At 65.2% G+C, this 21,004-nt stretch overlaps 8 protein-coding genes across 8 annotated transcripts; 4 read left to right on the top strand and 4 right to left on the bottom strand.

Annotated features, from left to right (window-relative positions):
- Positions 1-7: 7 nt before the first annotated feature.
- Positions 8-1,370, bottom strand: AMSG_02413 (uncharacterized protein). Its single transcript, XM_013905501.1, has 2 exons — positions 1,070-1,370; positions 8-548 (listed from the first exon to the last, which is right to left on the bottom strand). Exons 1-2 carry the CDS (start codon positions 1,344-1,346, stop codon positions 64-66), a joined length of 762 nt encoding a protein of 253 aa, XP_013760955.1. The 5' UTR covers positions 1,347-1,370; the 3' UTR covers positions 8-63.
- Positions 1,371-1,965: 595 nt separating this feature from the next.
- Positions 1,966-3,304, top strand: AMSG_02412 (uncharacterized protein). Its single transcript, XM_013905500.1, has 2 exons — positions 1,966-2,037; positions 2,281-3,304. Exons 1-2 carry the CDS (start codon positions 1,983-1,985, stop codon positions 3,285-3,287), a joined length of 1,062 nt encoding a protein of 353 aa, XP_013760954.1. The 5' UTR covers positions 1,966-1,982; the 3' UTR covers positions 3,288-3,304.
- On the bottom strand, positions 3,300-4,865 carry AMSG_02411 (5'-nucleotidase domain-containing protein 2; the record flags this gene model as incomplete). The annotated part of the gene is made up of 1 exon (XM_013905499.1): positions 3,300-4,865. The coding sequence occupies one exon, from the start codon at positions 4,863-4,865 to the stop codon at positions 3,318-3,320; it is 1,548 nt and encodes a 515-aa protein (XP_013760953.1). The 3' UTR covers positions 3,300-3,317.
- Positions 4,866-5,304: 439 nt separating this feature from the next.
- AMSG_02410 (chaperone dnaJ) lies at positions 5,305-7,179 on the top strand. Its single transcript, XM_013905498.1, has one exon. The coding sequence runs from the start codon at positions 5,335-5,337 to the stop codon at positions 7,159-7,161; it is 1,827 nt and encodes a 608-aa protein (XP_013760952.1). The 5' UTR covers positions 5,305-5,334; the 3' UTR covers positions 7,162-7,179.
- A 26-nt stretch (positions 7,180-7,205) lies between these two features.
- Positions 7,206-12,112, bottom strand: AMSG_02409 (STE/STE11 protein kinase; the record flags this gene model as incomplete). The annotated part of the gene is made up of 3 exons (XM_013905497.1): positions 7,206-7,361; positions 7,472-11,781; positions 12,094-12,112. 3 exons carry the CDS (start codon positions 12,110-12,112, stop codon positions 7,206-7,208), a joined length of 4,485 nt encoding a protein of 1,494 aa, XP_013760951.1.
- A 788-nt stretch (positions 12,113-12,900) lies between these two features.
- Positions 12,901-14,613, top strand: AMSG_02408 (severin). The gene is made up of 2 exons (XM_013905496.1): positions 12,901-13,016; positions 13,422-14,613. The coding sequence occupies exons 1-2, from the start codon at positions 12,930-12,932 to the stop codon at positions 14,493-14,495; spliced, it is 1,161 nt and encodes a 386-aa protein (XP_013760950.1). The 5' UTR covers positions 12,901-12,929; the 3' UTR covers positions 14,496-14,613.
- A 46-nt stretch (positions 14,614-14,659) lies between these two features.
- On the top strand, positions 14,660-18,723 carry AMSG_02407 (NOD3 protein; the record flags this gene model as incomplete). Its single annotated transcript, XM_013905495.1, has 2 exons — positions 14,660-14,813; positions 15,015-18,723. 2 exons carry the CDS (start codon positions 14,660-14,662, stop codon positions 18,707-18,709), a joined length of 3,849 nt encoding a protein of 1,282 aa, XP_013760949.1. The 3' UTR covers positions 18,710-18,723.
- Positions 18,724-18,766: 43 nt separating this feature from the next.
- Positions 18,767-20,638, bottom strand: AMSG_02406 (uncharacterized protein; the record flags this gene model as incomplete). Its single annotated transcript, XM_013905494.1, has 1 exon — positions 18,767-20,638. The coding sequence occupies one exon, from the start codon at positions 20,636-20,638 to the stop codon at positions 18,767-18,769; it is 1,872 nt and encodes a 623-aa protein (XP_013760948.1).
- Between the last annotated feature and the right edge of the window lie 366 nt (positions 20,639-21,004).

The following is a 21,004-nucleotide window of genomic DNA, read 5'->3' as shown; positions in this document are numbered from 1 at the left end:
GTGCATGTGTGCGCGTATGTGTGTGTGTATGCTCAAAGCTAGTAGCGGCGACGGGGCCCAACTCTAGGAGCGGCCGTCAACGTTCCAGACGTTACGGACGTAGTAGGCAACGGTGGCGCCCTGCGGCGGGCCGTGCCACATGGTGCAGAGCGCAACGAGGACCTCGCCGTAGGTCAGCGAGTTGACGTGGTCTGGCTCGAGCGAGACAGCAGCCAGCAGCTGGCGGCCAAAGTCCTCGTCCAGCACGGTGGTCTCGGCCTCTGCAGGAACAAAGCGGCGGGCGATGGAGAGAAAGGCAGCCCAGTCGACGACGGCCGGCTCGCCCTTGAACAGCTCGAGGGTGTCGACCAGGGCGCGGATGTTCTCCTCGCGAAGGACGGCCTGACCAGACTGGTCCCAGCCGGCCATAAAGACGGCAAACTCGGAAAAGTCGATCTCGCCGTTGTCGTCAGCATCGTATGCACGAAGATCAGCCTTGATCTGCGCCTTGTCTGCCGTCGGGACCAGCTTGGCCACGCCCGTAACCCACTCTTGGACATCGATGACGCCTATACCAGAACAAGGGGGAGGAGGAGGAGGATCAGTCACAGTCGCACCATTCAGCATGATTACAAGCCGCACAATACCTATCTCTCTCTCTCTCGCTACCTCGCTATCTCGCTACTTCGCTATCTCTCTCAATCTCTCGCTCCCTCACTCTCTCGCTCTCTTCTCCCCCATTGCCCCCCACATCTACCTCCACCACCACGCACACGACAATGCACACCTCGCCCGATCCAACCAATCACCTCCCTTCACACACCCCCACACACACACCTCTTCCCTCTTCCCCCTTCCCCCTTCATCCATTTCCCCTTTCCCCCCCCCCCCCCCCACTCCCCATACCCCCCCATACCCCCCCCCCTCCCCTGCAAGCCCTTGCCAACGGCAGCCGGCCGAAAAATGTCGCATTCCGGGAACAGGCGGTGATGGGTGGCGAGGGGATGGGGAAGGGGCTAACGGGAGGTACAAAGGGAAGATGGGAGTGAGAGAAGGGGTAGAGTAGGTAGGGGGGTGGGTAAGGACGTACCATCCTTGTTCACGTCGAGAATGGCCCAGGCATAGGCGGCAACGATCTCGTAAAAGTGGGGGAGGTTGACCGGCACCGGCGCGGCCTCGTCACCACCTCCAACAGCACCACCGTCAACAGGCTGACCGCCATCGGCAGCGTTGGAGCTAGAGCTAGAGCTAGAGCCAGAGTCAGAGCCCGAGTCAGAGCTCGAGTCAGAGGCGTCAATTGTAGCAGGCGCAGGCACAGTGTCGAGGAGCGCTCCCTCGGCAGCAGAGGCAGACGAGGAGGACGACATGAAGCAGTGGGCTTACGAGAGGTGTGGTAAACTCTCACGTGATAATCGTTGGTCGTCGAGAATCGTTGGTCGTCGAGAATCGATGAACCTCGACTATCCTCGCCCAATCCGTTCCGGGACACCATTCGAGTGGCCGTCGCCTGGGCAACAGCACCACCGACGACGGCAAAGGCATTGGCTTGGCTCTGCCATCGTGATGGGTGCGGATACAATCGCTACAGCAATAGCAACTGCGATAGCAAGTTACGATCGCCATCAATGGCCAAGGCTCAGAGGGCTGGCAACCGGTTGCGGACTGTCATAATCGTGACCATGACCATGATCATGATCATGATCATGATCTTGATCCCAATCTTGATCACAACGCAGCTTAGCCAAATAGTCTACATCATCGAGCTCGCTGCATGTGAAACGATCAGTTCAGCTGTGCTCGAACCGAGCCTCCATGCCGCTGAGAAGGACGCTGCCCGAGCTCACGAGCCGCCAAGCCGCCAAGCCGCCAAGCCGCCAAGCCGCCAAGCCGCCAAGCCGCCAAGCCGCCAAGCCGCCAAGCCGCCAAGCCGACCGACAGCCTCTGCGGCCTGTGGCATTGACTTAGGCGAGGACGTGGGCGGCACCCGTCTCATCCCAGAAGCCATGCCGTTCAACTTTAACAAGGGCGGAGGTGGCGGTGGCGGTTTCAACTTTAACAGTACGTTGTGGTGGAGGTTGGGGGAAGGGTGGAGGGGAGGGAGGGAGGGTGGCTGGGGAGGGGGGGGGGGGGGGGGGGGGGGTCGGCCTGTGTCGCATTGTGTCAGGGCGCCATCAACCCCTCCCAGCCATAGCACACACACACACACACACAGCACACACACACAGCACACACACAGCACACACACAGCACACACACAGCACACACATACTCACAAGAACCGTACATGGAGGTGATGTATAGAGGGGGGAGCAGGGAACAAGGCAGGTGGAGGAGGAGGCTTCAACTTTGGAAACAAGGGCGGCGGAGCAGGAGGCGCGGCAGGAGGTGGTGCGGCTGGAGGTGGCGGTGGCTTCAATCTCAACAAGAACAAGGCAGGTGGTGGTAGTGGTGGCGGTGGCTTCAACTTTGGAAACAAGTCCGGGGCCGGTGGGGCCAGTGGTGCAAAGGGCGGCTTCAACTTTGGTGGCAACAAGAGCAATGCAGCTGGTGCATCCAACGCGGGCCTCGCCGGTGTGGCCCTCGCCTATGATCCCATCAAGGCCGCCATGGACTCGATCCTCGCCGCCTTTTCGGCAGATGCAAGCAACCCGCACTGCCACTTTCAGTTTATGTTCTACAATGTCCTGCCCGAGGGCATGGTCCGCCCCATGCGCTCGTCGGGCTCGGGCGTGCTCGCGCAGCAGGCCGAGAAGAACAACCCGGATCCGTCGCGGTACGTCCCGGTGCCGGCCCGCGGCTTTGCCGACCTTGCCACTCGGTTGACAGCACAGAAGGACATGGCGAGCGCGCACGCCAAGGCACTCGACTCGATCGAGGCCGAGATCACCGCCATCCGCAGCCGTCACCGCGACACGCTCGAGAAGCTCAGGCTCTGCCGCGAGCAGCACGCCAAGCTCCGCCACGATGTTCTCTGCATCATGAAGCGCATCGAGGTCTGGCGCTCGCGTGGCAAGCCGATTACGCCCGAGGAGGAGCGCATCCGCTCCAAGCTCGAGTTCCTGCAGCGCGAGCTGTGCAAGCCGACCCAGTTCCGCGCCCGGCTCTCCGAGCTCGAGGCCCTCTTCCAGCTGCAGGAGAATGAGGACGCGCAGCCCGAAGAGTACAACGTTGTTGATGAGGACGGCATGCGCAAGATCTTCATGTTCCTCAAGGAGCAGTCGCGCGGCCTGGACCACCTCTCGCACATCCTCAAGAGGGACCTGCGCGACGTTGAGATCATCCGCCGCGGCCGGTTCCCGCAGCAATGAACACCACACACATATCCGCACACGTACGCTTTACGGTGAGGCGCCCGGCGGCGGAGGCGGCGACTCGTGCTGCGCAAGACGGACCTTGGGAAAGTAGTCGTACGCCAGGCCGCCAGAGCGCAGAAAGTTGACGACCGACGCGGTGTAGACGTCGGCGTACTTTTCGACCGTGGCGCAAAAGTGCGAGACGTGATCGCGGGCGCGCATAGTAGGGCCAAATGGTGCGGTGAAGAGGCCAGCAATGGCCTCCTCGGTCTCGCGATGCTCGCGGCGGAGCTGGCCAAGCGCGGCGACGTAGTGCTCGGCAGCAGCATCGGGCGAGGCCGAGTACATGGCGTCGGTCAGGGCCGAGATGGTCTTCTTGGTCTCGGCAAGCACGCCGCGGAGGCGCAGCGCCTGCTCCGAGTTGGTCACTGCAATCTCCGACTCGAGCTCGCGGATGATGGCTGCTGTCCGCCAAGAATGCTTGCGCGCCGGCGACACAAGATCCGACGGCAGGTTATCGCCGATGTACAGGATGCGGTCGGGCGAGGTAAAGCCGCCGAGCTTGTGGAAGGCGTCAACCGAGCCGTGGACGTAGACAGAGCCCGGCTCAAACGAGTCGACCGTCTTCCACGAGAGCTCGGGCGATCCGGTCGACGGCCGCCAGAGCTTGCGGAATGGGCGGGTCGAGTTGAAGAACGCCGGCTTGGCCGCCGTGCAGCTTACAATGTCAAAGTGCCGCCGCCACTCGTCGTCGTCGAGGATGTACCGCATGCCGGCGTCGACAAACGGGAACGGCGAGTTGGTCAGCAGAAAGCTCTTTTTGCCTGATGCCCGGATCTCAGCCAGCAGAGCGCCGAGCCGATCGTCGCGGACAAGGTACTTCTCCGGGTGCCGCATGATGGTCCGGTGCATGCCCGGGTCGGTCAGGCCCTGATGGACCGCCTCGACCGCCGTCCGCACGTCGGCAACCACGTACGACGGGTCGTATACCACGCTCCGCTCCGCAAACAAGTCCACAATGCCGGCCAGGAGCTCGATCTCAGGGAGGCAGAACAGGTCATGCATGACCTGGACGTGGTCGCGCATGTAGTTCTTGGGCAGGTGCCGCGACGTCGAGTACAGCTCGGCGACCTGCTGCCTGCTCAGCCGCCGAGTACCGGCAAAGACCGCCGAGTCGTCGACAAAGTTGAAGGCGTCGAGCTTGATGATCAGACCCTTGGCCTTGTCGAACGCCAGCCCGCGGATGGCCCAGTTGTGCGTGTACTCGGCGCTCCGCAGCGCCTCGGGATAGCCCATGACCTCCACAAGATGCTTTGTCGCCAGATGGAAGATGAGCGACTGCAGCTCCTCCGTATACACCGCAAGCGTCATGTCGTAGTCGAACCCGATGACGTCAATCGAGTCCGAGAGCCTCAGCTCGCGATTGCAGAACACGCCCGCCGGATCCGGCAGCACTCCGCCGTCCGCTCCGCCGTCCAGCCCTGCACTCTGCCACTTTTGCAGTCGCAGAGAGTGATCTGCGAGAAGCGTGTCGAGCGCAGATGCTTCAGGTCGGCTCTTCGCTCCATCATCCGCAACTACGCTGCTCGCCATTCGCCCTCTGCTTGCCCCGTCGCCGCGCATCCATCGACGCACCGACGTGCGCCGCGCCGACGACGCCACCGCCGCAGCCACCGCCGTCCGCAAGGAGAACATGCCCAGAACACGAGAGGAGAGAGGAATTGAGCTGCTCCAGGAGTTGAAGGGGAGGAGCGGGTTGCGCTGCTGGCTTGTGGCCGAGGAGTGTGCTCGGACCGGGCTTGGGCAGCCAGCCTCTGCTCAGCACGAGACTCCCTTGTAGGGGGGGGGGGGGGGCAAGGAGGAGTGGGGGGGATGGGGGGTGGGGGGTGGGGACGCACCAATTCGTTCTCAATGTTACATCTCCGTTGGCACCAGCCGCCGTGACACCGCCGCAACACGAGCCGATTCTCGATGAATCGCTTCGCGAAGGACAGGCGGGAGAATGAGAGAGAGCGTACGCGACAAGGCAGCACTTCGCGGAGGAGGAGATAGGCAGGCAGATATGCTTGGGCGATGTGGGAAGACACGAGCGATGCGTGCAGTGCTTGACGGAGTTGGACAGGGTATGAAGATGAGAAGTGGAGGAAGGATGGCTCGGAAGGCGGCTTACCCGTCCCATGCTCCAACTATGCCCTCCATGCCTGTCCTCTCGGTGAGGCAGACGTTCGCCACAGCCGCCCGCCATCCCACCACCGCCACCACCGCCACTACGAGTGTCACCACAGCCACGACGGCCACCACCGCTACCGCAACCACTCGGCAGGCGATGGGCAAGGTCGCCGGCAAGGCTTCGGGTGCCATGCTCGGCGCATCCAAGCTCGGCGTCGCCCCGCAGCTGGTCGTCCCCACGTCGTCGTCGGCTACCTTTGCCACGGCGGCGAGGAGGGCTGGGTCGGCCGGTGCGGCTCGCTCGGTGGCCGATGCTTGTCGCCAAGGGGCGATGGCGGCTGGCGCAACGGGTGCTGTGGCAGCGGCTCACGCCATGGGGTCGGCTGCGGAGGCCGGATCCTGGGCTGGCAGCTCGAGCAAGTGGCGCCAGTGGTCGGCTGGGCAGGGTCGGCCGAGGATGAGCCCGGGAGGCGCGCGATGGTTCTCGTCGTCGCCTGGCGTGGGCAAGGGAGAGGATCTGTACGCGGTGCTGGGGGTCGGGCGTGATGCGTCGGGCAAGGACATTAAGCGGGCGTATTACAAGCTGGCCAAGAAGTACCACCCGGATCGGTCCAAGGAACCCGATGCGTCCGACAAGTTTGCCGCCATCAATGAGGCCTACGAGATCCTCTCTGACGAGGACAAGCGCCGAAAGTATGATGCATACGGCAAGGATGGCGTCGACATGGATCTCGGCGGCATGGGCGGTATGGGCGGCATGGGCGGAATGGGCGGTGAGGACGTCATGTCGGCCTTCCGTCGCATGTTTGAGGACGGTGGCATGGGCGGCATGGGCGGCATGGGCGGTATGGGTGGCATGGGTGGCGGAGGCGGCCGCGGCCTCGCCCGCCCGGGCGCAGACATCGAGATGCAACTGCGCCTCTCGTTCATGGAGGCGGCCAAGGGCACGACCAAAGACGTGGCGTTCTCTACCTCGGTCTCGTGCAAGACCTGCTCCGGGACCGGCGCCGGCGACGGCGCCAAGCCCGAGACCTGCAGTGCGTGCGGCGGTGCGGGCGCAACCGTCCAGCAGTCGGGCATGTTTGCCTTCCAGGCGGCGTGCCCCAAGTGCGATGGTGACGGCCAGGTGCTGAGCGATCCGTGCGGCTCTTGCTCGGGTCAGGGTGTGGTCCGTGGCGAGCAGGAGCTTGAGGTCAAAGTGCCACCGGGCGTCGATACTGGGCTCTCCATCCGCATTCCGAACAAGGGCGCCGCCGGCATCCGCGGCGGCCCGCCGGGCAACGTCTTCCTTCGGCTTGTTGTCGACGAGCACGAGTACTTTGAGCGCGACGGGTACAACGTCCATGTTGCCGCGCCCATCACCGTCGGCCAGGCCGTCATGGGCGGCTCAGTCCGGGTCCCGACTCTCGACGGCGACGTCGAGCTCACCGTCCAGCCGGGAACCCAGCCCGACGAGCGGCGCATTCTCCGCTCGCGCGGCATCGAGAAGCTCAACCGCGGCATCCGCGGCCACATGTACGTCCACTACAAGGTGGTGGTTCCCAAGCCCGAGGAGCTGACTGAGCGTCAGCGCGAGCTCATGAAGGAGTTTGTGGCTGAGGAGGAGAAGGTCATCGAGCCCAAGTCGTTCTTCTCGCGCGCGCTCGACAAGCTCGGTAAGGTCTTTTCGTCCAAGCCCCAGCGCCAGTCGTCGTCCGACGACGGCGCCCGTGCCGCGTAAAAGGAGAGACTGCAGGTGCAAGGAAGTGTGTGTATATAGGTGCGCTACGAGGGTGGCGGGGAGGAGGTGCCCGAGGTGCCCGAGGTGCCGGATGCGGCCGACGGCGGCGGGTCAAAGAGCTTGGACGAGCCACGGGCCATCCGGCGGCCGGAACGCTGCGGCGGCATGTCGATGAGGCCTGGGGCGGGCTTGGCCAGCAGCTTGGAGCCGGAGCCGCGCCGGGGCGGGTGTGGAGCTCGGTGAGCTCGGCCAGAGGATTGAACTCGCCGCCCATCATGCGGCCTGAGTGTGGGGTGGTGGCCGACGAGACCGACGAGGCGAGCGAGGAGAGCGAGGAGCCGACTTCAGAGAAGACGGTCGAGGCGGTACCAAACGGGGTGAGAGGCGTCCGGTGCGGCGAGGTCGAGAGCGCCGAGATCGGCGGCGTCAGACGCCCGTCGGGCGTCGGCGAGAGGACTGGCGAGACGAGCATCAACTTGGCCCGCTCTGCCGACGACGTGAGCTTAGCGGCTTCCGACAGCGGGACAAAGTGCCACATCTGGACGCCTGAGCCGAGCGACGACGCGGCAACCAGCTTGTCGTGCCCCAGCAGGCAGATCGAGTCGGGCGGGACGGCGGTCCGGAAGATGTGCAGGCACTCGCCCGACGTCAGCCGCCAGACTCGGACCGTGGCGTCCTGCGACGACGACACAATCTTGTACGAGTCAAGTGCGACAGCGAGGACCGGTCCTGAGTGCTCCGACAACACGGCGGTGTACTGCTCGCGCTGGACGTCCCATACCCGCAGCGTGGCGTCGTTCGAGCCCGATACCAGCGCGCCTAGCTCGGGCTCGTACGCCAGTGCGGTCACCTTGCCCACGTGCCCAGACAGCGACGCGAGGCACACGCCCGACTTGAGCTGCCAGACCCGGATGACGTTGTCGGTACCCGACGAGATGACCGTCGTGGCAGAGACCTGCAGCGCGAGGACCGAGCCACGCGACGCGTCGGCCTCGCCCAGCTCGTTGCTGCCGAGTGTCTTGACCACCACCCCGTCAGCAAGCGACCAGACAACAAGGTGCCCGTCGTGTGAGCCGGCGACCGCAAGCGTGCCTGACGGATCGAGCTCGAGCGCGAGCACCGGATACGGTGACCGCATCGAGGTGACGAGCTCGGCAGTGACCAGATCCCACACCCGCAGGACGCCAAAGTCTGAGCCGGTCACAACCAGCCCGCTCCGGCACGACATGGCGAGGACCCGATCCGACGCTGCGGGCATGCGCCCGAGCGTGTGGACGACGGTGCCCGAGGCGTCCCACGCCACAGCGAGGCCCGATGAACAGGCCGCCACCACCACGTCGCCGTCGCCGACCACGGCCGCAACTCCGCCTGATGCCGGGCCAATGCCGTCGAGCTGCAGAATGGCCGGTGCAAGGCCCATCCAGAGATCACTCTCGGGATCCTCGGGGCGCGCCCGCTGCGGAACGGGCATCCGCAGCTGCCGCCCGCCACGGCCAAAGATGGTCGATTGGCGGACCGAGGCCAGACCGGGGCTCGCGTCGTCGCTCGGCGTCGGCGTAAAGTTGCCGTGTGCCATCATGGCGCCTTCGCTGCCGGCCGTCGGCGACGGCACTCCCGACCCAAACCCGCGCTCCTGCGCCGACGATTGGACCTCCAGAAAGGCCTGGAGCGTAGCCTCGTCGACCGAGACCGACGACCGCGCAGAGTCAAATGAGGTCCGCGAGCCGCGCCGGTTGCGACTGCCGGCCATACTCGCACTGCCGGGCGCAACAAGCACGCCGTCGAGCGAAGGAAAGCTGTCACCGATGGCGGCCTCCTTCATCATCCGCCGCAAGTTCGCCGCGCCCCACGTCTCGTCGTCCACGCTTGCCACCGGATTGAGGGCGTCGAGCGAGTCGGACGACAGGCCCTTGGTCTCCAGCGCCTCTGTAAGGGCCGGCTTGGCCTGAGCCTGTGGTGGTGGAAGAGGTGAGGCGCCAGGCGAGGCGGCCGGAGATTCAGACGAGGAGGAGGATGACGACGTCGACGACGACGACGAGAGGAGCTCGCGGCCGAGTGGCCCTCTCTCGACGGCGGCGGCAGCAGCCTCGGCCGGTGATCCGGGCTCGTCGGTGAGGAACGGGTGGTCCAGCAGCTGCGAGGCCGAGAGGCGGTCGCTCGGGTTGCGGTTCATGCACTTGAGGACAAAGTCGCGGGCAGAGGCGACGAGCGAGTCCGGGACCGGGATGGGCGTTGAGTCCTTGGCGATGTGGAACAGAGCGGTGAGCGGGTTGAGTTCCGAGAACGGCGGTCGGCCGTCGGCCATCTCGATGACGGTGGCGCCGAGCGACCAGATGTCGGCTTTGAAGCCGTACCCGTTCTGGGCAATGACCTCGGGCGCCATCCAGTACGGCGTGCCGCGAAACGAGTGGCAGTCCTCCGAGATGGACTGGATTTCGGCGACCATGCGCGAAGCGCCAAAGTCGGCGACCTTGACAGTCCCGGTCTTGTCGACAAGGATGTTGGCACCCTTAATGTCGCGGTGCATGATCGAGTTGGTGTGGAGATAGTCGAGGCCGCGGAGGACTTGGCGGATGTACTTGCGGATGACGGCCGGCGAGAAAGGCCCAAACTTCTTGAGGAGGAGCGCGATTGAGCCGCCGGGCACATACTCCATCAGAATGTGGATGTACTCGTCGGTGAGGAGCGAGCCGAGGTACTGCACAATGTTGGGGTGGTGAAGGCCCTTGAGCGTGGCGATCTCACGCTGCAGCTCATGGATCTCGGTCTCCTGGCCGGTGGTCTCGGCGAGCGAGACCTGCTTGATGGCGAGGAGCGAGCCGGTCTCGTTGTCCATACCGAGGTATACTTCGCCAAAGGCACCGCGGCCAAGCAGTTGGCCGCGCGAAAAGTTGATGACCCGCTCAGGGTCGTCGTCGCCGGGCTCGGCAGGGGCGTCGGCGTGGGGATTGGCAGTTGCGTCGCCGCCGCCGAGCCCGCCGAGCTGCGGCGACGAGGCGCCGAGCGGCGTGGCCGAGAGAGGGGTGAGGAAGACCTTGAGCGTCGTCGAGCCCGAGTCGGCCACAAACTCGACGGCCTCACGCAAGTCCTCATCGGACCGGATGGTGATGGTGTCGTCGTCGGCCGAGTACTGCATGAGGCAGGCGACGCCAAACATGGCCTCCATCTTGGCAGCGACGTCGTCAAAGGCCATCGAGGGCGTGACCGAGACGAGGCGCATCTCGTCGCCAAACTTGCACTTGAGCCGGATCTTGCCCAAAACGTTGGGAGTGCCCGGCGAGCCGTACGAGGCCGACGACCAGGCGGCAGAGCTTGCCGGCCCGGTCTCGAGCCGCGGGCGCGGCGGGATGGGCCGCGGCTCAGAAGCAACGCCGCCAAACGGCGGCGAGGCGCCAAAGCCCTTGGGCGTGGCGGGCGGCGAGCACGGAAAAGTGACATGGACGGTGGACTCCGAGTCGGAGGCTTCCGACTCGGAGGCGGTGACATGCGAGGTGGTGGCCGAGAGCCCGCGGTTGCCCGAAGAGGAGCGGAAGCGAGCGTGGGCGCGGCCGACCTGGTCGGCACGGGTGACGTGCGAGGCAACGAGGGCTCGGAGCGGAGAGACCCAGCAGTCGACGACAACGTCGGTGAACTTTTGGATGCCGCCAAAGAGGACGAGCTTGTCGCGGACGGTGGCGAGGGTGGCAAAGGTGCGGACAAGGACATCGGGCGAGTCACCAAGTGGGAGGGTGAGCGGAATGACCGACCAGTTCATGGTCGCCACATCGAGCGCATGCAGGTCGCCGAGCGGCGAGCGGTCGATGCCGCCAAAGACGAGCATGAGGTTGTTCCACACTGCAGCGGCGTGGGCGCGTCGGCGGCCCGGAGCATCGCCGGAAGTGGTTGCCAGTGACCAGGCCCCAGTCTCGATGTTGAGGACAAACATGTCCGAGAGCACGTGCTGGCCAGTATAACCGCCAAAGACATACATGAGCGAGCCGTACGCCACAGCAGAGTGGTAGTGCCGCCCGCGCGGAACGGTGCCCGACGGCTCCAGAAGCGTCCACTTGGCCGACGGAATGTGGAAGACGCAGACCTCGGAGAGAGCGTCAGTCACTGCCATGCCGCCAAAGACCACCATCGAGTTGGAGTGCATGACCGCGGTGTGGCCGTAGCGGCCAGGCGGCGGGTCGCGGACTCTCACCGGGAGCCAGACCTCCGACTCAAAGACAAAGGCATGGACGTCCGACAGCATCTTGCCGTCTTTGTCGACGCCGCCAAACACATACATCGCGCCGTTGTACGCCACTGCAGAGTGGGAGTGTCGCGGCAGCGGCGAAGTGCCCTTGACGGGCTTGACCTCGCGCCAGTGTCCGTCGGCGGTGGTGAACGTGGTCGGCTTGCTCCCGCTGAGCGCCGCTCCGGCCGACGACGACGCAACTGATGAGCCTGATGACGACGAGGCCGACGACGAACCGGACGACGACGTGCCGTAGGTGTACGAGTCGGACGACGACGAGCCATCGTCGCCCTTGGCGGCAGCCTTTGCTCTCACTTTGGCCTTGTTCGGCGACCTGGGCACTTTTTTCTTGATCGGCGACGACGACGAGGTGATGGCGGTTGCCGAAGGAGTGTTGCCAGCTATGTCCCGACCTTGGCCAAGTCCAGAGGAAGAAGCAGTAGCCCGCGACTGAGCCGAGTCGAGCTCACAGACGAACAGATCGCCAAGGGTTTGACCATCACGAGTGTAACCACCAAAGACATACAGCCTCGAACCGTAGACAACCGACGAGTGTGCATGTCGTGACCTAGGTGGGGCCCCTTCTATCGGCCCTCGTTGGAGGACCAGACCTGCGGGGGGTGAGGGGGGAGGGGTGAGGGGAGCATGGTGTGGGTGGGGGTGGGGGGGAGGGGGGGGAGGGGGTGGGGGAGGAAGAGGGCGCAAGGGCGTACCCACAGATGGAGATGACATGGCCGGTGCCGGGAAGTGCCGGGAGGGGCCGTGTGGGGGTGTGGGGGGAAGAGAGGAGTGGCTGAGGGAGGAGGGGAGCGGGTGCAGGGGGCGGAGTGGGGGGGGGGGGGCGGGGAGGGGTCGGAGTGGGAGGTTGCGTTGCAATGGTTCTGGTCAGAATCTCTTTGATTGACAAGGAAGCGATGGCGAGTGGTATGATGTGATTTCGATGCGATCTGGGATAGAGAGCATTATAGAGGGGTAGGAAAGAGGGGGGGACATGTGGTGGTCTGGTGGGAGGATGAGCGGGATGGGAGGGAGAGGGGGAGGGGGCGATGAGGTGTGAGAAGGGTTAAGTGTGGGCATCGGATGATAAAAACGAGATCATGTAAACTGGTGCTTGGCGATAGTGACTTCCCCCCTCTAAGTTGCGAAAAGGAAGTAAGTTGAGCGTGATCGAGATGTATGAGAGCGAAAGAGCTGTTGATATATGAGACGATGTTGTTCTCGTCGGTGCCGAACTTCTGCTGAGATCAGAAACAAGAGCAAGACACCTGCTGCGATTGTCCTCGACCACAGTCGCGAGAAATGGATGCAGCCAGCTCCAAAGCGATAACGGATACTTGCGGCAGTCTCAACCATCAAACATAGCCACTCTAAAAACATTACATCTCGTTCTCCGCCTTCTCGAGAAACAGCGAGCAGGCTGCGTGTGTCTTTGTGTGTATGTGTGTGTGGGGGGATCGGATGGGTTCATACCCCCCCCCCTCCCCCCCCCCCCCCCCGCTCCGACCACAAACATAACGTCCATCACCTGACTCTGTCACCACCGAACAAAATGTCGTCGTTCTTCAACAAGCTCTCGGCCAAGCTCTCCGAAGCCTCCAAGACCATCCAGCAGAAGATTCACCACCGTGCAGCCGGAGTACGTACACGCTACCATGAATCCACCACCTCTCTCTCTCTCTCCCACCTTCTCTCTCTCTCTTCCCCCTCCTCCTCCCCGTCTTCCCCTTGCTCTGCTGCCCCTTTGGCCGGTCGCGTTTGCTGCGGTGGTTGCGGTGGCAACCGAAGAAATTCTTGCGAAGTCAAAGAACGTACATGTGACACGACAGGCTCAGCAAGGCGACCAAGCAGCCACATCTTGCTCGCTCTGCTCTACCTGAGCCGTGGATGATGTCCTCTCGCCCTCTCTGCAAGAAACAGGGGCATATACCCAGTGGCGTGGCTCGTCTCCCGCTTCTTGGTGGTCAGGTCAGCGAGTGTGTCGCGGGTTGCAAGCTCTCTCTCTAACATACTCACATTGATCATCGACGTTGGGCGGAGGCAGCCGGTCGGCCAAGCTGACCTCGAAGACTCGAACGTGGCCAACATCGGGTCGGCGGAGGACCGCGCGGCGCGCAAGGCGGCGGCTGAGACCGAGCCGGCGTGGGAGGGCGCTGGTGCCGCGCCGGGTATCGAGATCTGGCGGATCGAGAAGTTTGAGGTGAAGAAGATCGACGCGGCTGACCACGGCAAGTTCTACGGCGGCGACTCGTACATCATCCTCCTCACCACCGAGAACGAGGACGGGACGCTCAAGTGGGACATCCACTTTTGGCTCGGCGCCGAGACCTCGGTCGACGAGATGGGGACTGCGGCGTACAAGACCGTCGAGCTTGACAACTTGCTCGACGACGCGGCGGTGCAGCACCGTGAGGTTCAGGACCACGAGTCGTCGTCGTTCCTCGCCGCCTTCAACCCGGCCATCCAGGTCCTCGCCGGCGGTATCGACTCGGGCTTCCGCCACGTCGAGCCCGAGTCGTACACCCCGCGCCTGCTGCATGTCAAGAAGGTCGGCAAGAACACCCGTGTCTCACAGGTTGCGCTCGAGGCCGCCTCCCTCAACCAGCACGACGTCTTTGTCCTCGACGCTGGCCTCACTCTCTACCAGTTTGAGGGCGAGATGGCCTCGGCCTTTGAGAAGCACAAGGCCGCTGAAGTTGTCGCAGCCATCCGCTCCGACCGCGACGGCCAGCCCGAGATGGGCGAGCCGCTCTCGCCCGAGTTCTGGGAGCTGCTTGGCGGCGAGGCCGAGATCTCAACTGAGGACCACGCCCCGTCCGACCCGGCCCCGGAGCCGTCGCTCTGGAAGCTCACCGACGACTCGGGCGAGCTCACCTTTGACAAGGTCGCCGACGCCCCGCTCAGCACCGACATGCTCGAGTCTGACGACGTCTTTATCCTCGACACCGGCATCGAGGTCTTCATCTGGATCGGCGAGGGCGCGTCCTACGGCGAGCGCTACAATGCCATGCCGCACGCCATGGAGTACCTCACCAACCAGAACCGCCCCTCCTACCTGCCCATCACCCGCCTTGTCCAGGGCGGCGAGACCCAGGCCTTCAACAAGTGCTTCGAGTAGACGCTGTCCCACGCAGCGCAGATCCCATCGGCTTGGTCTGGTTTGCGCCAGATCTCGCCCCCCCCCCCCTCCCCCCCCGCACACACATATCTTTTGTTCGGTAAACAGCAGAGATCGTTGCTCTCTCCGCCGCTCCTTTCCCCAACCCTATCCCCATCCCCACTATGGCGCCGCAGCACACCCGCCGATTCGCCGCTTGCCGCTGGCGGTTCTCCAACGTCGCCAACCCCGACATTGGCAAAGGCACTTTTCTCTCCCACATGTCAGACGCTGCCCCCACCGACGCCATTGCGGTGGCCCGCAGCGGCAACCTCAAGAGTACGCCCCCCCACACCTTCCTATCCACCAGTCATCTCTTCCACCTCTGCCAGAGCGGGCGGCAGCGGCGAGCTCGCCGCCGAGCCATGGCGTTGGCCAATCGGGTGTGTGATCGAACAGCCACCGATCAAAAGGGCGATCACGGCCGGGTGTCGAAGAAGGCCGTCAACTCACATTGCGGGTGCGGCTGGAGGGCTACAGACCTCATCGAGCTTGTCAAGGCAAGTGGTAAGAAGAGCGTGACAGAGGCTGTGGAGGAGGGGACTGGCAACACAGCTCTGCATGCGGCTGTCGAGTCGGGCAAGTCCAAGATGGTCACCGCTGTCCTCAAGCTCGGCCTGGACATCGACCAAGTCAACAACGACGGTAACACCGCGTTTCACCTCGCATGCGCAGCAGAGGCCTCTTCCATTGCTGCTGCCCTGCTCAAGGCCGGCGCTGACAAGTCGCTGAAGAACAACGACGGCAAGACCGCAACCGCCCTGCTCAAGGCTGCTCGGAAGAAGTCTACCGCCGCCGCCGGTGACACCGGCGCCGCTTCGGCGTCGGCTGCCAGTGCTGGTGGCGAGGGCGAGGGTGGAGCCGGTAGCGATGCCGGCAAGAAGAAGGTGGTCAAGAAGAAGGTGGTCAAGAAGAAGATGATCAAGAAAAAGGTGATCAAGAAGAAGGGGACCAAGAAAGTGATCAAGAAGAAGAAGGTTACCAAGAAGGCGAGCGCAAAGGCTGCCGCTGGCGAAGGAACCGATGCTGGTACCGATGCTGGCACCGATGCCGGTAACGATGCTGACAACGGCGGACCGGATGGGTCAGCCGACACTGTCGAGGCCGATACAGTCAAGGCAAAGGCCGAGCCCAAGGCAAAGGCCGAGCCCAAGGCCGAGGCCGAGCCCAAGGCCGAGGCCGAGCCCAAGGCCGAGGCCGAGCCCAGGGCCAAGACCACGACCTCCTCCACCAAGGCGACAGCCAAGCCGGCATCCGCGACCGCGACCGCCACCAGCTCGGCGTCTGCGTCTGCGTCTGCGTCGGCGTCGGCGTCGGCGTCAGCGTCGGCCCCAGTCACGATCACTTCCATGACTGGCATGGATGACGAGTCAGGCGCGGCCCATCTGGATCCTAAGCTGGCCAAAGCTGTGGCCGCACTCAAGACCTCGTTTACGCAGCGGGCAAGCATCCTGGAGGCTGCGCCACCGGCAGGGACCGGGGCGACGGCGATGATTATGAAGCCGCAGTGCAAATCGTCGTACTCGGTCGACTACGATCCGGCGACCGCCACGGTCGGCTCGCTGCTGGTCTCGCTCGCGGCGCAGCTGGACATTCCGTACCCCGAAGCGTTCCGGATTACGCTCGGCAAGTCGCCGGTCGACGCCAAGCCGCTCGATGACGCGACGCTGGTCTCGTCGCTGACGCTCGGCGGCGACGACGTGCTTGTGGTGCGGATGGCGCATGAGAAGCCGCTCTCGGACTACCTGCTTGCGACGTCCGAGTCGACGCTCTCACTGGCGTACCTTGCCGCGGTGGAGAATGTGTCGGCGGGACTGTGGGCGCTCCCGTCGCATGGCGTCGCATTCCGGCTGGCAGGCATCCGGGTTGTTGTCGGGTGCGGCTCGATTAAGAGCCGGCCAAAGGTCCAGTCGTTTGTCAAGTCGCTGCTGCGGACGGTTCTCCCGCCGGCACTCATTGCGGCCAAGCTCCCGGTAGGCTATCTTGTGACGCGGGTAGTCAACGTGGCGAGCGCGGTTGACGAGCTGTCCAAGTCGAAGCTCATGCGCATGTTCCTTTCCGTCTGCTACTCGCTTCCGCGCTACGGCATGTCGCGGCCTATCTCGGTGACGACCCAAGTCGATCCGCTGGTGACCGGCAAGATGGCGCTTACGCATGACGGCATCATGATTGTGATGAACGACGCGCTGCCGCCTCCGCGGTACGCCCAGTTCCTGCCATATGGCTCGATCACTGGCATGACGACCGGCGCGGATGGGCAGCTGACGCTCACCCTCCGGCGCCAGATCGCCGACGCGAGCGACGCTGAATCGGGCGGGCCGTCAGCCTCTAGCATCAGCGTCACGCTGCATCTTGTGGAGACGCCGAGCCTCCGCGACGAAGTTGTGTCTGAGATTGCGACCTGGATGGCGCTCAACATGCTGACGGAGAACCCGGGCCCGGCGTATGCGCTCACCTCGGCGCTGCCTGCCGTGGACGAGCCGCTGCCGCGGGCGTGGCTGGTGTACGAGCCGCCGTCATCGAGCCTCCCGGCATTTGGCGGCGGGTACCGGCGGATGCCGGACGCGCCGTTCCTGACGCGGCTCGAGGCGTTCCGGGCCTTCTTGCACAAGCGGCTGGAGCGGGCCGGGCTCGAGCCGTATCCGCCGCTGGAGGAGTGCATCAACGCAGCCGAGGACGCGGCGGCGCCACTGACGGCGTTCGACCTCACGGGATCGTCCGAGGTGGCGGCGTACCTCGAGCATGTCGGGCGCGCGCTTGTCGAGGCTCTCTCGTACACCCCGCCGTTCCCGCGAGTGTACTTTGCCGAGTCGCTGCGGGTCTCCAAGATTGATCTCTCGTCGGCTTCGCTCGGCGGCGAGAGCCGAAACCTCGATGCGGTCGCGCGTTTCTTCTCCGAGTTTGGCGGGCGTGACCTGGCCCATCTGCTCAACATCGAGGAGCTCTCGTTGGCGAACAACGGCATTTCCGGCGGTGAGTGGGGCAAGGTGGCGTCGGCGATGCGGCCGCTCACGCCGCTCTCGGTCCTCGACGTCTCGTACAACCCGATGGGTGCGGCGGGCATGGAGGATCTTGTCAAGTCAATCAACGACCGGTCGGGACACGTGACCAAGGAGTGGCGGGCGCACCATGTGGGGCTCTCGGACGCCGGCGCCGAGGCTGCAGCGCGGCGCGTCTTTGCCAACACAGCCATGGATACGCTCGACCTCTCGTACAACGACATGTCTGACCGCGGGACGACCGAGGTGCTGGAGGCGCTCGAACGCGGGCGCGGTGTGTCTGAGGTCAACCTCTCGGGCAACATCATCGGGTCGTCGGCGGCCAAGGTCCTGCTCAAGCTCGCAACCGAGCGATCGACGGTCCGCTCGTGGCTCCTTGACGAGTGCGACGTGCCGGCCAAGGTGGCGACGGCGCTGGCCGAGAGGGTGGCGACCGGACTGGTCAAGCTCTCGCTCAACGAGGCTAAGCTCGGCAAAAAGGCACTCGCGCCCTTGCTCGAGGGCGTCTCGCAGCGCAACTCGCTCTGCCACCTCGGCCTCGCCGGGAACAAGCTCGACGCGTCGTGGGCAACCGAGTTTGCGGGCGCGCTCGGCTCGTCGTCGCTCGGCAACCTCACGGCGCTCAACCTCGCCAACAACAAGCTCGGCTCTGACGGAGTCTCGGCCATCCTCGCCGCCGTCGGCTCCAACTCGACGCTCTTCTCGCTCAACCTCGCCGACAACAAGGCCGGCAAGGAGATTGCTGACGAACTCGCCAGCCACCTTGAGCGGAACATCTCGCTCAAGAAGCTCAATCTCTCGGGTGCCTCGTTTGGCGACGCCGGTGCCGAGGCTCTCTCTCACGCTCTGGCCCAGAACCGCGTCTTTCTCGAGATCCTTCGCCTTGACGAGTGCAAGATCGCCGACGTCGGCGCCATTGCCCTCTTTGACGCCCTCAAGACGAACACGCGCCTGCAAAAGCTCTGGCTCACCGGCAACAAGTTCAAGGGCACCAAGGAGCACAAGTCGACGCTGCTCGAGCTCGTCGAGACCACCGAGTCGCTCGACACCATCGACCTGCGCAACAACTCAAAGCTCGACAACTGGGGCAGCCAGGCCAAGTTGGCGGCCAAAAAGGCGTCCAAGGCGCTCGGCGGCCACTTTACATGCACCGTCCACGTCGGCGACCTGCCGTGAGGTTCTACTTTGCGTAAACTCGAAGCCCGACAGCTGGGGGGCAACCGCAGCTGCCGTCTACGTGTTCAGTGGCGGGAGAGTGACCCGCTTGGCTGTAGCAGGTGGAGCGTGTGGGGCCGGCTTGTGCCCGCCGGCTCCTGCGGCTCCGCGGCGCGAGAGCGAAATCGATGATCGTCTACGGGCGCGGAGGCCGGACGGCTGCTTGGCCATCCTTTCGCGGCGGGAGGCTAGGCTGGGAGGAGCCTGCTGCGCTCTCGCGCCCGGCCCGGTGCGCTCAGCAGCCGGGAGCGTGCCGCGGCGGGCGGCGCCGGGGCCGCGGGCCACCAGCTTTGCGTACTCTTCGCGCGAGTACTGGTTCTTCTTCTCGGTTCGTCTCCGTGGCCCGGCGCGGGTCCGCTCGCCGGTCTTGAGGACGACGCCCGGCGCGAGCTTGATGGCGTCTGTAGCGACGGGCGCGGTCTTGACCGACTCTTCAAACGAGGCTGTGGCCATGGCGTCCTCGACGGCAAAGAGCGGGTTGGGTGGCGGTGGCTCGCTCTCCTTCTTTCTCCGCTTGGGCCGCTTGGCCGAGCCCGCTGCCGCGCGCGGAGTGCGGCGGGCGGCGCCGTCGTCGAGGACCGGCAGCGGCGCGGCGGCGACGGCAAAGAGCGGCTGGATGGTGGCCGGCGGAAGAGCCTTGGCTTTGGGCCTGTTGAGCGGCACAATCTCACCGCGGTGGTCAAAGGTAAACTCTCGGCGGGCGTGGCGGAGGGTTTCGACCTTGCGGGCGCGGGCGAGGCGCTCAGCGTCTTCGGCGGCGCGGCGGTTGGTGAGCTCGGCGTCGCGCTCGGCTTGGCGGGCCTCGGCCTCCTTGCGGGCGCGGGCAGCCGGGTCGAGCGGCGGGGGGACATGCCGCGGCGGCGGGGCCGAGCCAAGCGCCGTCCGACGCGAGACGCGGGTGGCCGAGTCGGTGCCCGATGCGGCGGCGCGCTCAGCGGCGGCGGCCTGGCGGGCGGCCTGGGCGGCAAGTTCCTCCTGCCGTGCGCCCGCCACGGCGCGGGCCTTGCGGGCGCGCTCAGCCGAGCGCGGCGACGTCGGGCCCTCGACGTAGCGCAGCGCGCTCGGAGGTGCTTTGCTGGCGGTGAGCGGCGCCGACGGGGTGGCGAGTGCGCCACTGCTCCCGCCACCGCCGAGCGACGGGGTCTCCGGGCCGGCGCCCGAGGCGAGGGCTGTGAGGACGGCCTTTTTGGCGGCGGTGACCTTGCGGGTGGCGACTGAGGTCTCAAGAAGCGTGTCCCACGAGACAACCGGCAGGGCGCCACAGGCCCAGGCGTCGATGGGCGGCGGCGGCGGTTCGTCGTCGGGCATCCAGAGCGCAAGGGGATGGCGTGGGTTCTGCAGCGGGCCGGGCGGGAGGGCGTTGAGATCGCTAAGCTGCGGTTCGCCCTCGTCGCGGCGGACGTCAATGAGGTTGACGACTCGCGCCGCCTGCTCGGCAATGGACCGTGTGGCAAAGGGAATGATCTGAGCCGAGATGATCGAGTTGTAAACCGTGTCCAGTGCACGCGTCACAATGGTGTCGACGACCTCGCCGGCCACAATCTCGCCAGTCTCGGCTTCGTCAAGTTCGGCCCACTCGCGCGCGTGCAGATTACCCGGAAAGACTAGCGGCGTGCCGTCCGAGCCGAGCAGGACCTGCGCGAGGACGGCGTTGGCCTCTGCGTTGGCGGCGGCAGCCTCTGCCACCGCCGCCGCCGCCGCTGCCCCGCCACCACCACCACCAGTGCGCCCCGCAGCAAGAGCCGCACTCCCGCCGCCGAGCATAAATGTCACCGCGTGCGGGAGCTCACCCGGGAGCAGCGGCGGCGAGGCCATACGGACACCCGGGAGCGGCGAGGCGGCCATGCGCGAGGCTGCGTAAGCGAGAAACGACGCGTTGTACGCTCCCATCGCCGCCGCAGTCGCCGCCGCAGGCACCACACCCTCACCAGCCCCACCAGCCCCACCAGTCCCGACACCTGCTCCGCCATGGTGTGCCGCCTGCCCGCCGCCCCCACCGCCTCCTCCTCCTCCGCCGCCTCCGTCACCTCTGCCACCACCATGTCCAGCTCCTCCACCTCCCCGGTCGCCCCCCCGGTCGTCCGCCCGCTTGCCGTCGGGGGTCTGCGCTTGGTCCCGCGACTGCGCTTCCGTTGGGCCATTGAGTGCGGTGGGGTGTGGATGTGGGTGTGTGTGGGTGTGGGTGTGGGTGTGGGTGTGGGGGTGGCGGTTGGGGGGAGGGGAGGGGGCGGAACGAGTGATTCGTACATGGGGAAC

Source organism: Thecamonas trahens (genome assembly GCF_000142905.1).
Source record: "Thecamonas trahens ATCC 50062 unplaced genomic scaffold supercont1.9, whole genome shotgun sequence".
NCBI classification, from domain to species: Eukaryota; order Apusomonadida; family Apusomonadidae; genus Thecamonas; species Thecamonas trahens.
The sequence above is the reverse complement of the archived record's forward strand: the minus strand, read 5'-3'. Positions and strand labels throughout refer to the sequence as shown.